General features: G+C 41.3%; 2 protein-coding genes across 4 annotated transcripts in view; one reads left to right on the forward strand and one right to left on the reverse strand.

The window, feature by feature from the left end:
• LOC145352393 (HHIP-like protein 1) overlaps positions 1-16,691 on the forward strand; it is a 229,839-nt gene that overhangs the window by 62,856 nt on the left and 150,292 nt on the right. The window lies entirely within an intron of this gene.
• The window catches only part of LOC145352328 (cytosolic carboxypeptidase 2-like), a gene marked incomplete at its 5' end in the record, with an annotated part of 46,694 nt that overhangs the window by 18,593 nt on the left and 11,410 nt on the right, over positions 1-16,691 (reverse strand). The window contains 9 exons of the mRNA XM_080202085.1: positions 1,633-1,717; positions 3,763-3,807; positions 5,937-6,101; positions 7,888-7,980; positions 8,714-8,836; positions 11,044-11,142; positions 13,424-13,490; positions 14,899-15,026; positions 16,156-16,256. Of these exons, the coding sequence (XP_080058211.1) occupies positions 1,633-1,717; positions 3,763-3,807; positions 5,937-6,101; positions 7,888-7,980; positions 8,714-8,836; positions 11,044-11,142; positions 13,424-13,490; positions 14,899-15,026; positions 16,156-16,256 (906 nt within the window). The remainder of the gene's footprint in view (positions 1-1,632; positions 1,718-3,762; positions 3,808-5,936; positions 6,102-7,887; positions 7,981-8,713; positions 8,837-11,043; positions 11,143-13,423; positions 13,491-14,898; positions 15,027-16,155; positions 16,257-16,691) is intronic.

Here is a 16,691-nt window from a genome sequence, read left to right on the forward strand (position 1 = left end):
CCACAGTTATTCACAATATATACGAATGATTTGAATGAGGGGACAAAATGTAACATCTCAAAGTTTGCAGATGATACCAAGTTTGATGGGAGGGTGAACTGTGACAAGGACGCAGAGATCCTTCAGAATGATCTGGACAGATTGGGTGAGTAGACAAATCAATGGCAGATGCAGTGTAATTTGGATAAGTGTGAGGTTATTCACTTTGCAAGCAAAAACAAGAAGGCAGATTACTACCTGAATGGCTGTAAATTGGGAGAATGAAGTGTGCAGCGGGATCTGGGTGTCCTTGTGCACCAGTCACTGAAGGTAAGCATGCAGGTGTAGCAGGCAGTAAAGAAGGCAAATGGCATGTTGGCCTTCATTGTGAGAGGTTTCGTGTACGGGAGCAGGGATGTGTGTAGTGAAGCCACGTGTAGAGTATTGTGTGCAGTTCTGATCTCTTTTTCTGAAGAAGAATGGTCTTGCCCTCAAGGGTGTAAGTGAAAGTTTACCAGGCTGATTCCGGGGATGGCGGGACTGATGTATGAGGAGAGATTGACTAGGTTAGGATTGTTTTCACTGGAGTTCAGATGAATGCAAGCTGTGCCCAGCATACCATCTAATTCTATCTTTTACTTTCATTCTATGCTTCTAAAACTTCATTCTAACTCTTTTAAACTCTCTAACAATGCTTTGATGAAATTTCTTACAGATTTGGCTTCCTCCCTGCTACTGTCAGACTTCTGAATGGACTTAACTTACATTAAGTTGATCTTTCTTTACACATTAGCTATGACTGTAACACTACATTCTGCACTCTCTCATTTCCTTCTGTATGAATGGTATGCTTTGTATAGCACACAAGAAACAATACTTTTCTCTGTGTGTTAATGCACATGACAATAATAAATGAAATCAAATCACAGAATGATGGGGGATCTCAGCAAGACATAAAATTCTAACAGGTCTAGCCAGGATAAGTGCAGGGAGGATGTTCCCGATGGTGGGGGACTCCAGAACCAGGGGTCACTGTCTGAAGATTCAGGGTAGACCATTTAGGACAGAGGTGAGGAGACATTTTTTTCAACCAAAGAGTGGTGAGCCTGCAATACTCATTAACATAAAAAGTAGTTGATGCCAAAACATTGAATGTATTCAAGAGGCGGCTGGATATAGCACTCGGGGCAAATGGGACCAAAGGTTATGGGGAAAAAGCAGGATTAGGCAATTGAGTTGGATGATCAGCCATGATATAATGAACGGCAGAGTAGGCTCAAAGGGCCAAATGGCCTCCTTCTGCTCCTATCTTCTATGTTTCTATACCAAAGTTTTGACATGCACAGGAAGGATAAATTAAGAATGTTACTTCAAATTAGTCAGAAAAGTGGGGAGAGGATAAGAATTAAACATTAGTAAGGAAATGCCTTAAGATGCTATGGAAATAATTTGTTGAGTATTTGAGTTTAAACCTTTGTGCCTGTTTAGGACGAGATTGATTTCTAACATTGTAGAGCGATGGTACTGGAGGATGAACATTGGCCTATTTGTGCGATTTTTGGATGTTTTGATGGAATTATCTATCACTGACCTTAGCTTTTTAATGCTATCAATGATCTCAGGTCACTGCCAAATACAAAGTTGGTATCTTACTGTTTGTAGGGTGATGCAGTTTCATGCTTATTCCACCAGACACATAGTCTTCATTCACAGCATCTTTACCAATCTCAAACCTAGGCTGCAATGTAGAAGTAAAGGTGAGTTGAAACATAAATGGAATGAGCCTTTCAGAAAAGCATTTTACAGCCACTTACATTTTCAATTGCAGTCGCAGTTGTGATGTAGGAAATGCAACTTGCACAAACCAGATCCAGCAAGCGCTAATCTGAAAATGGCTATAGCTAATCTGTTCTAGTGATGTCGATTGAAGGATAAATATTAGCCAAAACACCAGGGAGAACATTTCTTTAATATAATGCTCTGGGGTCCATGGGACAGCAGTCAAGCCTCTGCTTTATCTGACAGCGCAGCATTCCCTCAGTACTGCAATTAAGTGTCAGCCTGACTTCTGATTCAAAGTAAGATTGCCACCAACTGAGCCATACTTGTACACAGAATCAGGATTCTAATACTTTAATCTAATTTTTAACCAGTACTTCCTTTGGCTTTGTCTAAGTCCTGTTGTCTTCCATTAAGTATTTGCATTTTCTCTGTTAAGTTGTGATTTTCTGATGTTATGTCTGAAGAGAAACTCATTTGCCTAGAATGTATATAGAGCCATAGGGGTTTACAACATGGAAACAGGCCCTTTGGCCCAACTTATCCATGTTGCCCCTTTGTTTTTAACCACAAAGCTAGTCCCAATTGCCCACATTTGATCCATATCCCTCTATACCCATCTTACCCATGTAACTGTCTAAATGCTTTTTAGAAGACAAAATTGTACATGCCTCTACTACCCCTGGCCTACTACCCCTGGCAGCTTGCTCCAGACATGTGCTACCCTCTGTGTGAAACAATTGCCCCTCTGGATCCTTCTGTATCTCTTCCCTCTCACCTTAAATCTATGCCCTCTAGTTTTAGGCTCCTCTACCTTTGGGAAAATATATTGACTATGTAGCTGATTTATGCCCCTCATTATTTTATAGACCTCTGTAAGATCACCCTTCAGCATCCTATGCTCCAGAGGAAAAACCTCCAATCTATCCAGCCTCTCTTTATAACTTAAACCATCAAGTCCCAGTAGCATCCTAGTAAATTGTTTCTGCACTCTTTCTAGTTTAATAATATCCTTTCTATAATAGGGTGACCAGAACTGCACACAGTATTCCAAATGTGGCCTTACCAATGTCTTGTACAACTTCAACCAGACATCCCAACTTCTGTATTCAACGTTCTGACCAATGAAACCAAGCATGCCGAATGCCTACTTCATCCAGTCTGCCCTGGTTCAATTTACCAAAGTGCATCCCCTCATATTTATCTAAATTAATCTCCATCTGCCATTTGTCAGCCCCACTGGCCCAATTGATCAAGATCTCTTTGCAGTCCTCAATAATCTTCAAAAGATTATATCAAAAGGTTCAGTCCATGCTACCCATAATTTTCTAAATATTTAAGAGAATTAAAAAGTTTGAGTTGGGCAACTCATTGAGGACATAAATTCTGAAGATTACTGCTTCATTAATTTATTTTAGGTTCAGAAAGAATTTACATTTATTTCACACCTTCCTTTCCTCAGAACTTTCTAAAGAACTCCATTGCAATACATATTAAATGCAGCCACTCGTATTAAAATTACAGTATTGTACATTACCAAGACAACACTTAAAGGCACAGTTGCTGTGGATGAAAAAACAGCACTTATTTTAAGTTCTAGTCTGTGTTGGACCACTTGTTCTTTGGCTTCCTTGAGCTTGCTACACTGGGTGTAAATCTTTTTGCTGTTGGGGTTTGTGGTTGTGTGCAAAATGGCCAAAGTAACAAATCACTGACTTCAAAGTAATTCAGGATGATAAGTGAACTGTTTGAGGTGTGTATGAGACATAAAAAAAACATAACGTTTCTGAATCTGCTTGTAACCTTGCCTGTCTTGCCACATAACATCAGGTTTCCATATGTGAATGGCATTTCCATAAGTGTTGCACTGTCAGAGAAGAATAGTCTCCAAAGAAGTTCACCCCCATTATAAACACCATTTTTTCAATGTCTTCATATATTAATGCAATAAATCTTTAATATCCACTTATGCTTGGAAATCAAAGAGAACATTTGATGCAGTACCTCTGAACTAGCAATATTTTCTTCAGTGCTCAAGGCTGGAGAGACCTTTGAGATAAAGTCAAGACAGTTTAGGGTTAGTTACAAGCTACAATTGCTGTTTCAGAATTGCACAAACATTCTCATTTTCAGTTTCATACATTACATAGAATCTATATTTTACAGCACACAAACAGGCCATTTGAACTAATAGGTATATCCCAGTGTTTATGTTCCACAGGAGCACTGGGAAATAATATTTCTTCCAGCATAGGGTGTGATGTTTTTCTGCTTCCCAAGCAACTCCCATGAACCTACGTGACAGGACACTCTCTTCAGGGATAAAATACCATTTAGAATTGATTTGTGAAAGTCAGGGTTGGACTTTCTTTGTCTATCATTTGCTAAGTCATTTTGTGTGATTGGTTAACTGCCCCTTTTCCAAATTCTCACTTGGTTTTACTCTCAGGGCCTCCCTGTCCAGTATGACTGTAATCTCCATGAATAAAGAGGTGCCATGTCAATGCTAGGTCTATTTTGTTACAATGAAATCTAAACTGAAAACAAGCCTACTCTTCTCTAACACTCCATTTCTTTTTGGATGGGAATGGGTGTAAGGGAAGGTTAGTAGCTCTCAGGCAGCTTGATGCATCCTTTAGAGTAGCTTGTCTTGTGTTGCCTTCACCTTCGCCTGCTCTCACCCTATGACGCAAAGTAGCTGGTAGTACACAACAGTGACCACATTCTGGGTAACTGCTTCAATGGGCAGGCTGAACAAGGTGAGGGTAATTGTCCTACCCTATTCTCCTACCCTTGTACTTAATCATGCAGAAACTGGTTCCTGCCGACAAGTAGATGAATCTATTCTAAGTTCAATGGTATTGAAGGTGATTCAGCACCATGCTGTGAACACATATAGCACAAGACACAGGAGGCATCTTGGTCCATAAACAGAAAATGCTGGAAGATCTCAGCAGGTCTGACAACATCTACGGAGAGAAAATAGAGCCAACGTTTTGAGTCTGGATGATTCCTCATCAGAGCTAAAGACAAAGAAAATAGGATGAGAGTTTCATTCTTTTGAGAGTTTTTAGTGGATTGATACAACGGATTAGCTTCCTAGATCATTCCAGAGGAAGTTCAAGAGTCACACATAGGCCAGACCAGGTAAGGATGGCAGAATGCCTTCCTTAATGGACATTAGTGAAGCAGATAGATTTTTCTGACAATCGACAATGGTCATTAGTAAACTTTAATTCCGAAGTTTTTTTTATTGAATTCAAATTCCATCACCAACCATGATGAGTTTCAAACCCAGGTCTCCAGAGAAAATCCTGGGGAGGCAATGGCCTAGTGATATTATCGCTAGACTATTAATCCAGAAACTCAACTAATGTTCTGGGGAACTGGGTTCAAAACCCACCATGGCAGATGGTAGAATTTGAATTCAGTAAAATATACATGGAATTAAGAGACTACTGATGACCATGAAACCATTTTAGATGATGGAAAAATCCATCTAGTTTACTAATGTCTATTAGGGAGGGAAATCTGCCGTCCTTACCTGGTCTGGCCTACATGTGACTCCAGAGCCACTGCAATGTGGTTGACTCTCAACTGCCCTCTGAAATGGCCGAGCAGCTGCTCAGCTCATCACCTTTTCAGGGGCATTCGAAATGGGCAATAAATGCTGACCAGCCAGTGACACCCATGTCTCCACAAATGAATAAAAAAAACTTGTGATTACTAGTCCAGTGACAAAACCACTATGCTACCGTTCTTGAAGATCAAATGGCAAGATAGAATACCAGTCACTGAGGTGCTCGCCAAAGCTGACTTGCCAAGCATCCACTCTACAATCAGACAGTCAAAACTTAATTGGGTTGGCCATGCAGCCAAGATGCTTGACACTCACTTACCAGAGTGAACCTTTTGTGGAGAGTTTGAATGTGGGTCTGGTATTGTGGTGATCAAAGGAAGTATTTCAGAGGCAGAGAGAAAATTCAGGAAAGAAAGTCCCTAATGAGCAGTACATCCAAAACTTCGTTGTCTGCCTGTCCTGTTTGGATTTGAACCTTCTGGGTGCAGATTGGATTTAACAGTCACCTACATACCCACTAGAACCCAAACGATACCCCAGATAGTGAACATAGTCACCTACACCTCAAATGACAAGCTATTCTTCTGCAAAAGCTTACAAGTATGTTTCCTTCATTCATTATAGTGTTTCTCTGGTGTAAAATCCGATGACCAAGATTACGTAAGACAAATACTTGCTCTTCCTCCTGCTCTTCAAAGTGGTTGTGGGGCTGAAGTCGTGATCTTATTGTGGTACCTTCCACCTGAGAAGGAGTTGCTGTTGGCTGCATTAATAAGAAAGAAAGATTGCATTTCAATAGCACCTTTCACAACCTCAATACATCCGCAAGCACTTTACAGCCATTAAAATACTTTTGAAATGCTTTTGCACTTGTATTCTAGAAAACACAACAATAAACATTCATATAGGAAAACCCCACAAACAGCAACAAGATATGGATCAGATCAACTGCTTCATCATTTTTGATTTCAGGGAAACTTTTAGCTAGGACATCAGAGAGAACCCTGCTCATAGAGTCATAGAGGTTTACAGCATGGAAACGGGTCCTTCTGCCCAACTTGTCCATGCCATCCTTTTTTTAAAACCCCTAAGTTAATCCTAATTGCTCACATTTGGTCCATATCCCTCTACACCCAACTTATCTATGTAACTGTTTAAAAATTTTTAAAAGACAAAATTGTACCCGCCTCTACTACTACCTTTGGCAGCTTGTTCCAGACATTCACCACCCTCTGTGTGAAGACACTTCTGTATCTCTCCCCTCTCATGTTAAACCTGTGCCCTCTAGTTTTAGACTCCCCTATCTTTGTGAAAAGATATTGATTATCTAGCTGATCTGTGCCCCTCATTATTTCATAGACCTCTATAAGATCACCCCTCAGCCTCCTACGCACCAGAGAAAAAAGTTCCAGTCTATCCAGCCTCTCCTTATAACTCAATCCATTGAGTCCCAGTAGCAACCTAGTAAATCTTTCTCGCACTCTTTCTAGTTTAATAATAACCTTTCTATAATAGGGTGACCAGAACTGCACACAGTATTCCAAGTGTGGTCTTACCAATGTCTTGTACAACTTCAACAAGACGTTCCAACTCTATATTCAATGTTCTGGCTGATGAAACCAAGCATGCCGAATGCCTTCTTTACCAATCTGTCCACCTGTAACTCCACTTTCAAGGAGCTATGAACATGTACCCCTAGATCCCATTAACTGAGTAAGTCCTGCCCTGCTTCAATCTACCAAAATGCATCACCTCACATCGAAGAATGCATCATTTTCCTTCAAATAATATTGCAGCACCTTTTATACCTCTCTGGCCTGGCCTGTGTACTGAGATAAGGACTGCAGTCAGGTGACTTCAGCCATTACTGTCCCACTGGGCCCTGGATCTGTCACACAATACTAAATTTAGATGCCTCATCTAAAAATGCTTAAGATCCTGAATTCCCTGAGACAGAATGAATTAAAATTGCACTGGTCTCAAATTATTTGGTGGGCTATTCTTAGTAATACAATGTTTACCACCCCTTTGGTTCCAACACCCACGTCTCCACCATAATGGAAGGGTCCTGACGTAAGTGACCCAGACATTCACCAGGAACAGGTGAATTTCATTCACTCATGCAAACTGGGGCCTTAGAACCTCAGTAATGGACCTAAACGGTCTGCTCTGATAAGACTTACAAAATAGTTCATAACTTAGTTTATTCTTGGAGAGCATCATCCCACAAAAATCCCACATGTGACATTCACCCCAGAGAATTTGCTCCCCCCACCCTTTTCCCTTTAATTGCCCTGAATATACTGAGCTCTCTTGTGGAGTTGACAGACTTCTGAGCCTCATTGATGAATGAGCCATTACAACTGAATGGAAATGAAGCCTGACCATGACATTCATTCAGGTCTCACACTCTCAGACCAGCTCTTGGGAAGGTTTGGGTGGGGTAGAAGGGTAGGCTCATTCTGACCACCTCATGTCGGATGGACATGATTAAGTCACAATGCCTCCAGAACTTACATTTCTATCTGAATAGTGATGCATATACAAACCTTTTGGGAAATCTGACGATCAGTGTTCTGTACAGCCTCTGTCCTTTTCCATTTGCCGCTATTTCTTAACCATTCCTGATGCTGAGAGAGCTGCTAATGAAAAAAGATTTAAAGTTTTGATAGGAACACACTATAAAGGGAAGGAGGAGTGAATAGTTTGCTGTAGGTTGTGGCTAATGCTAAGCCATAACAAGAGGTAGTGCATCCCCAGTGTTAGGCATGTCTATCAATCAAAGACGTTAGTTGGTTAGATAGCATCCTATAGTACAGAAGGCAGTCATTTCGCCCATCGAGTCTGCACCAACTACAATCCCACCCAAGCTCTATTCTCGTAACCCCAGACATTTACCCTTCTAGTCCTTTTGACATTAGGATCAATTAAGCATGGCCAATCAGTCTAACCCACACGTCTTTGGACTGTGGGAGGAAACCGGAGCACCTGCCTCACAGCACCAGGGACCTGGGTTCAATTCCCAGCTTGGGTCATTGTCTGTGTGGAGTCTACATGTTCTCCCCATGTCTGCATGGGCTTCCTCCAGGGCAAAAGACATGCTGGTTAGGTGCATTGGCCATGCTAAATTCTCCCACCCTGTACCAGAACAGGTGCCAGAGAGTGGCGACTAGAAGATTTTCACAGTAACTTCATTGCGGTGTTAATGTAAACTACCCGTGACACTAATAAATAAACTTTAAGAAGGCCCCTCCTTCTACGCTGTACTAATCTATGATTCAATTCAGTGATTGGGTTCCTGGTTGTTAAAAGCTCAGAGATTGATTTTCATCCTCTTTTCCAAGTTGGAAGATACATGTGGAATGTAGCACTTACCAAAAAATTTATGGCAGAGTCGAAGTCGCTGCCACTTTGATATGAGGCTTGAAGTGAGTGACCTTGATGTTTTTCTGCATGTGCTTTTCCAGGATTCTTGTGCGCCTTTGGTTCCTGTACTAACTAAAGACAACACATGAGGAAAATGTTAAGTCTGTACTCAGGGTGCAGGTGATATTGGCAAAACTACATTTTTGATCATATCAGTATTTCCCTGAAAAGAATTTACAACATTGGAAGACACTGAAATAAAAACAGAAAATGGTGGAAATTCTCAACAAATGTTTATCGTTGATATGAAACATGAACTGTTTCTCTCTCCACAGATGCTGCCTGTACTGCTGAGCTTATCTGCATTTTCTGTTTTTATTTTAGAGTTCCAGCATCTGCAGTATTTTGTTCCAGTGTAGAATTGGAGCAGATGACGTAAGAGTGTTACAGCACCTTCCTGATGGACATTGTGAACTGTCTGAGTTTTTAACGACAATCTGGTAGCTTGAAATGATAGGTTTGCCAGCTGCCAGTGTGGGATTTAAACTATAAATCCAGTACCGTAACTGCTACACTAGCATACATGCTAAAATTACAGAATTTACATGTAGGCTGGGATGTTACTGGCCTGCCCATAATGGGAATCAGAGCAGATGAGGGGCAGAACATGGGAAGGTCTATTGACCTCGGGTAGGATTTTAGAGTTTCAGGACAAGCAAGGCCGTAAAATCCTGCCCGAAAGGTTTGGTCACAAAATTCACTCATTATCCATGTTGTTGAATCCTTAGTCTTGTAGTCATGATGGACTGGAATTGGGACGTAACTTTTCCCATCCATGTGTATCTTACTTTTTTTTGCATGCTCTTGGATGAAGGATGAGACTTACAAACCTGGACTTGGGTGACCCTGAAATTGTTAAGAGTTAACCATTAGTATTGGACTGGAATCATGCATAGGCCAGGTAAGGTGCGGCAGGTGCCCTTCACTTTCAAAACCCATTGTCTTTTCTCTGTAGTTCACCTGATTTCATGATCATTGATTCGAGGTGATCTTAGGATTGCACTTCGCCGGCCGATGGGCAGGACAAGCCAGTAAGATCACACCCCACCAGCTGCTGGGCACCCAGCCAGGCACCTGGCACTGCCCACTGGGCTCTAAGCAGTGCTAAGGGGGCATGGCCTAAGGGATGGGGCTTACTAGGGGTGGGGACAGACCAGAGGCAGGCCAATCAGTGGTGGGGGTGGTCAACTGTGCACCCTGTTTTTGAGATCAGTGGTGGAAGAGAGAGGGACCCTCTGCCACTCTGTAAAAGTGATCAGTGAGAGAAGGGAGGGGGATCGATCTGGGTTGGGGAGGGTCATGGGGTTCAACCTTTCCAGGTGGGGGGTTGTTGTGAGGGTCCATTTTTTTGGACAGGAAGTGCTCACAGTTGGCCGTGGGCCCCTGGAGTAGTTGGGGGATGTGTTTAGACCACAGAGACCAGCTGAAAGCAGTGAATGTACTGCTTGAAAAGTTGATGGAAAAGCATTCAATAATAATTTCAAAATGAACTTAGATGAGTACTTGAATACAAAAAAATTGGGAAAGAGCAATTCAGAGCAGAGAGACCTGCACATGCACAATTGTGCCCTTTGCTGCAATCAGCAAGCTTTTGGGTAATTTAAACCCCACCCCCTCTCCTAGTGGTGTGAAACAGATTTTGAGGGTTTTTTTCCTGCTCTAAATGCCAGATTTGGACTCACTGAAAAACTTGATAAGAAACTCTCCTGCCTTTATGCTCCTTCTGAACTTACAATTTTTTAAATAAGTTTGCCCCCAGAAGCTTTATTCTTAGGAATATTCTTCTTTTTCACAGAATAATATCTTACAGTAAGAAGACCATTCAGCCAGTCCGCTCATTGTCAGCTATTTGACACGGCTATCTAATGGTTCCATTATCCTGTGCTCTTTCCCAATTTTTTTGTATTCAAGTACTCATCTAATTTCATTTTGAAATTATTATTGAATCCTTTTCCATCAACTTTTCAAGCAGTACACAATTCACTACATTAAAAATTCTACTCATCTCCTTTCTGCTCTCTTTGCATGTGTCCCTGTCCCTCCACACTCTCTCTCTGTCCCTTTGCCTGTGTGTGTGTGTGTGTGTGTGTGTGTGTGTGTGTGTGTGTGTGTGTGTGTGTGTGTGTGTCTCTCTCTGTCTCTCTCTCTGTTCCCTCTCGTACTATGTCTCTCTCCCCATATCTCCCTTCATGTCTCTCAGCTTTCATGTTACTCCCTCTCTCTATGTCTTTGTCTCTGTCCCCATCTTTCTCTCTGTATCTCTATCCAAGATTCCACACCTGGTAATGCTTTGCAGTATCCAACACTTTCCGGATTAAGTAGGAATTTTGTCTTTGCTTTTTGGTTTTTAGTTGTTTCTTTCTCTTTATCACATTCTGCTGAAAAAGAGAAGAGCATAATGCGGCTTATTCACAGGTCAAATGCTGCTGTCAAAGTTTTCTCATAGCCTAAGTCAGTGTATCTCTCCATTAATAGTGAGTGTAAAAGGCATTATTATCTTCTTAATAATGTAAAGATGTCATCAGAGTGATGTTATGGAGCTAGAGCTGCAGTGCACAGATCCATCAGAAATACTGTGATAAAACAGACCTACTTCAGTCACTCTTCTTCACCCGGTCCCAGACAGACATTGGTGGAACCTAAGGAACCTGCTAATATTATGCAAGATTATACATTGTACCTATCCCAACAGATTGGTAATTCAACTACAGTGGCATCAGCACTAAACCCAATCTAGTTGTTAGTCAGTCTCCAATTCCAGCAGAAGTTGTTGAACAGTAATGGGTACCTTGATGATTTAATCTCCTTTATCGAGCGGCAACCTGGCTGAGATCAACTAGCTAAGCATCAAACTTGGGTCCTTCTGGTCTCAATGAGTCTACTTGTACCAGTTAACCATCTGAACCACCAGGGAAAAATCTTTTCATTAACCCAGTAACCATAAGAATCATTCCTTGAGGAAAACTCTCACTACAGCCTTACAAATGAGTGATGCCAGCGATCTGTAAAATAGGTGATTACAGTCAAGTAATAGCGATCAAGCAGTACATCACGACTGTGTTACTTAAGTGTACCTTTTGTATGCTTAAGTAATACAGGAACTTATATTCGATTCAAATAGCGTGAAGAAAAGCAATGAAAACCAGGCAATAAATTTCCCACTTATGCTGCTTAGTGCAGTAAAAGTTTATTGACATACTAAGTTGGGGCTATCTTGTTTGACTATGCCCGTCATTCAAACCTTGTCTGATTGACCAATCAAATTTGCTGTACAGTCTCAGTGTCCTGGTCAACATTAAACACCACATTCTCCGTATAGGGTCTCCAAACAGCAATCTCCATCAACGTCACCACATTCAAAACTCTGCCAATTGCCACCTTTTCACAATGTCTTCCTGACCTTGAAAATTTCCAAAACTCTTCCCTATCTCTGCAAACTTCACCCATGTCTCTGTCCCAGCTGGATCCTTCACTCGTTGAATTCTGGTAATGCCATCATCAGTGGGAGTATCTTCAACACTCACCCCCAATCACTGGAACTCTCTTTCTCTCTCTCTCTCTCTCTCCAAGCACCTGTGCATCTCTCCCCTCAACAACCCATAAAACTATTACTTCAAATGTGCCTGAATAGCACATGAACTCCTTAGAGTTTGAATCAGATGCAACATGGTTGTGTCAACTAGATGATGATGGGTCAAGTTTTCTCCTTTGTTCCACTTTTAAGTACAATTCCCCAACTTCCTGGGAGTAAATTTCCTGTCTCGCCTACCAAGGGAATCGTAGCGAGTGGGACACAGACCATGTAAAGGTCCATTGACCTTGAAAGGGATTTTCCAGTCTTGGGGTAAGGATTGCTCTTAAGTCCCGCCCGAATCCTTTTGGTTCTTTGCTGTTATGCATGAGCTCAAAGGGTACAATCAGCAAGAGATTCAATCATTCAGTGTCTTCACAACCAAGTCCATTGGTTCTCATTCATCGCACTAACACTGCATAACATTCAGGAGCAAAAATCCCAAACAACTTTCCCCTCACTAGCCAGGGAAACATCTCACTGCAGCCTGACTGAAATCAACTAAATCAGTACAGACAAAGGTGAAACTTGGGAAATTCTGTTCTACATGACTTTTATTCATTTCTGGGACATAGTCTTCTTTGGCAAGGCCAACATTTGTCGCTCATCCTTAGTTATCTTGATAGGGTTGGTTGTGGACCTATCTCTTAAATTATTGTAGTCCCTTACATTGGTGTGGGACTGGAATTAAATACAGGCCCGCACCAGATACAGCAAATTTCCTTCCTCGACATTAGTGATCCAGTTAAATTTTTAAAGCCAATTCAACAGCTTTATGATCACTTTACTGATTTTTCTTTCAGCTTTTTTAAAAATTGAATTCAAATATTTCTGCCATGGTGGATTTGAATTCACATCCTACTACATTATTAGTCCAGGCCTCTGGATCACTAGCCAATTAACATAAGCACTGCATTACTCAATGGCAGAACTGGTGATACCTTTATCCAATAGACCATTCGGAGCAGTTGGCACCATCAATGATGAGAAAGGTAAGAGACAAGCTGAAATAAGTCAAGAAAATGTAAGCCTATTTGCTGAGCAGAGGACCAACCTTCCCAGAAAATAAGCAACAAGTCAGTGCATACCTTGTGCGCCTCCTTTCCAAAATGCAAAGGCTGGTCATCAGATTCGGAGCTGTTTGAGCCAGTGGTGCTGAAATGAGAAGAGAAAGTAACAAGTATTTCACCAATAACAACAATTCACAGTCCATGGTGTCACCTGTGGCTCAGTGGGGGTCATTCTCAGCCCTGAGTTTGAAAGTGTTGGGTTCAAGGCCCTCTGCAGAGACTTGAGCACATAATTGAGGTTAGCTTAGTATTCAGGGAGTGCCGCACAGTCGGAGGTACTGTGCTGGATTTTACGGCCTCACCCAATCCGAACTGGAAAATCAGGCTTGAGGTCAATGGACATTTCCATTATCTGCTCCTTGCCTACTTTGGTCCCATGGTGGGCGAGACAGTAGAATTCCAGCAAATATGTCCAGATGAGATATTAAACCAAGGCTCTGTCTGCTCCCTTAGCCAGATGAAAAGATCCCACGGTGTTACTTCAAAGCAGTCCTCCCCAGTGTCCTGACTAATATTTATTCCACAACCAACATCACTCAAATGTATTATCTTATCGTTTTTATATTGCAGTTTGTTGGAGCATTCATCAGCTGTAATTGAGATTGTAACTGCAGTTATATAAATGCAAGCTCTTCTTTCTGTTCTACAAAGCACAGAATGAATAATTTTGAAAGCCTTTCTTTTTTAATGTAAAACATTGAGATGCCATTAAAACTGGTATTTTCCAATGAATTTAGCACTGTAGATCTCAATAAGGGGAAATTCATGAACGAGATAAAAAGAGCAATAGTAATAAATCAGGCCATACCTGCCCCCAAATTTATATCTATCCAGAACTTGCATAAATGCAGGAAACTCACATGCCTTCACCTTTTGCACAGAGACAGTTGTTAATGAGCTAAGTGGCAAACAGCTGGCAACTGGCAAACAAAGCAAATGATCGAGGAAATTTGGCAATAGGTACAGCCCGGCATAAAACTAGCATAAATGTACATATATATCCCCTTGGCAGGAGGATGGCACCGTGGTGGAGGGCAGGGGAATAGTAAAACTTGAACATGATACTGAGGCACCAACTATAGGCTTGGTGAAAGTTGTTCATCAGGCTGGGATGGTACTGCTCTGTCTACTCTCGTTCTCCTCAGAAGATGACAACAGGGGTTCCATCAGGAAACAGTTCAATCACAGCTTCTGTATAGCACATGAAACAGCAACTTAACAAACTTCTTTTGGCTTCTTATGGGGTAGTGCCTGAATTCCACTTTGCAAGATGAAAATGTAGGACTTACCACATGAGGAATTGAATGTGCATTCCAGCAACTCATCAATACGTGGCACAAAATTTTCTACAGTTCTTCAAATTAAGATATTGCTTGGTATTGTGGTTCTTAATAAAATTCCAGTGAATCATATGAAGCTAAATGTATGGTAACTTAAGGAGAGCATGTTCTGTATGTCATTACTGACACCACGTAAGAAATATTGCCATGTACCTGGATTCAATATAGGAGAGCATATCACCAATTGATGCATCAGAATCATATCTTGCACCGGACATCTTCATTTTGGTAGCAATATCTTCTTTTATTTGATTCTGTAACTGCCTTTTGCATTGGTTGTACTAGAAAGGAGACATGGGATCAATTAATTCACTTCATTAAATGAGGGTGAAATTGGCCTTTGGCCATAAAACAAAATGAATGATACTGAATCAGCCCCTCACTTTACATCTTATTCCACATTCAGGGCCTTAAAACTGATGTCGTTGAATATTTTTGAGAGGCTGCGAGCATGGTGGATATGGTCTTTAGATATTGTCTATATGGGAAGAGAGGTTAGGTTGTGTATAGGATATGAGGTTAGTTGTGTATTGGTGTAATAGTATGGATGTGAAGTTAGATGTTGAGGTTAGTACCGGAAGTTAATTTGGATAGATTTTACATTTGTAGTATTAGACCTGAGGTTCATTAGATGTTGAAATGAAGAATGTGGGATGTGAAATTAACATGATCATGAGAATGCATTTTCTGAGATTTGACAAATGTTGAGATGCATAGTTAGGTGTAAAAAACCAGACATATGTTGAGGTGTGAGGTGGATATGGGGCCAGTCACCCACCGCAATAGACTGCATTAAATCCGGTCAGGAGCCATTCGGCTATGTTCAATTTCAAAGGTGCAAGAGCAGGCACCATTCAAATTTCTTAGTCAGTCACAAGCCTTTTTTTTCTTGGATGGTGATGGCTAACAGGAGGGACATTCCTTTAAATTGAGAGGTGATAATTATAGGACAGATGTCAGAGGTAGGATCTTTACTCAGAGGGTAGTAAGGGTGTGGAATGCCCTGCCTGCAGTAGTTGTGGACTTGCCAACTTTAAGGGCGTTCAAATGGTCAATGGATAGGCATATGGATAATATTGGAATAGTTTAGGTTAGAGGGTCATTAGATTGGTTCCACTGGTCGGCGCAACATCGAGGGCTGAAGGGCCTGGACTGCGCTGTAATGTTCTATGTTCTATGTTTATACCCAAAGATGGATCCACAAATGTCCTATCACACTGTAGCATCTAAGAGGTCGATTCTTCTGTGAACTTAATCCTAATGCTAAAATAGATAGACAATGAAGAGAATCCAGTAAATAAGACAAATGCCTCTTATACATTTAGAAACATGCAGAAACTTAGCAATTTAATGTAATCACTACAGACAGGCTACATTAACATGTTTTAATTTTACAAGGGACAAGTTTACCTTGGATTGATCAGGATCACAGTAGTCCAGCAAGGTGTCACAGAACTCAAAACCCACTGATTCCAGATCATTCACATTGAAATGAAAATCTTTACTGTCCCCTGCAATGAAACATCAGAGTCAAGACTCAGGTGGCTTCTTTTCAGTATCTTGTTTTAGGGGGTGGAAATGGAGACTTGACTGTTTCATATGTTCACTGGCAGTCTAACTAGGAAAACTCAGTCCTGATTCACATTTGCCTTAAAGAGGAGTTTACTGTTTGCACGTTTGGGAGTCGAGACTTTACGAACTGTAAGGCCGTGGACTTTTTGGGGGCAGGGCTAAGGGACAGGAACTGATTCTCCAAGACACATCCCCTGTTTCGGATCCTCAGTCAGGATCTCACCATGCGCACCTGAAGGAAGCCTCACCCAGGGTCGAGATCATGGTGAGGAAAAGGATTTACACCCATGGATTTATGGAGCAGAAAAAAGCCCTGATGTATTAATGTTCTAGTATGACGATTTACATACATTTGTGAGGCTGTTGTGTGCTTT

The sequence above is a fragment of the Carcharhinus amblyrhynchos genome, chromosome 14 (assembly GCF_965287045.1).
Source record: "Carcharhinus amblyrhynchos chromosome 14, sCarAmb.v2.hapA, whole genome shotgun sequence".
Lineage (NCBI taxonomy): Eukaryota > Metazoa > Chordata > Chondrichthyes > Carcharhiniformes > Carcharhinidae > Carcharhinus > Carcharhinus amblyrhynchos.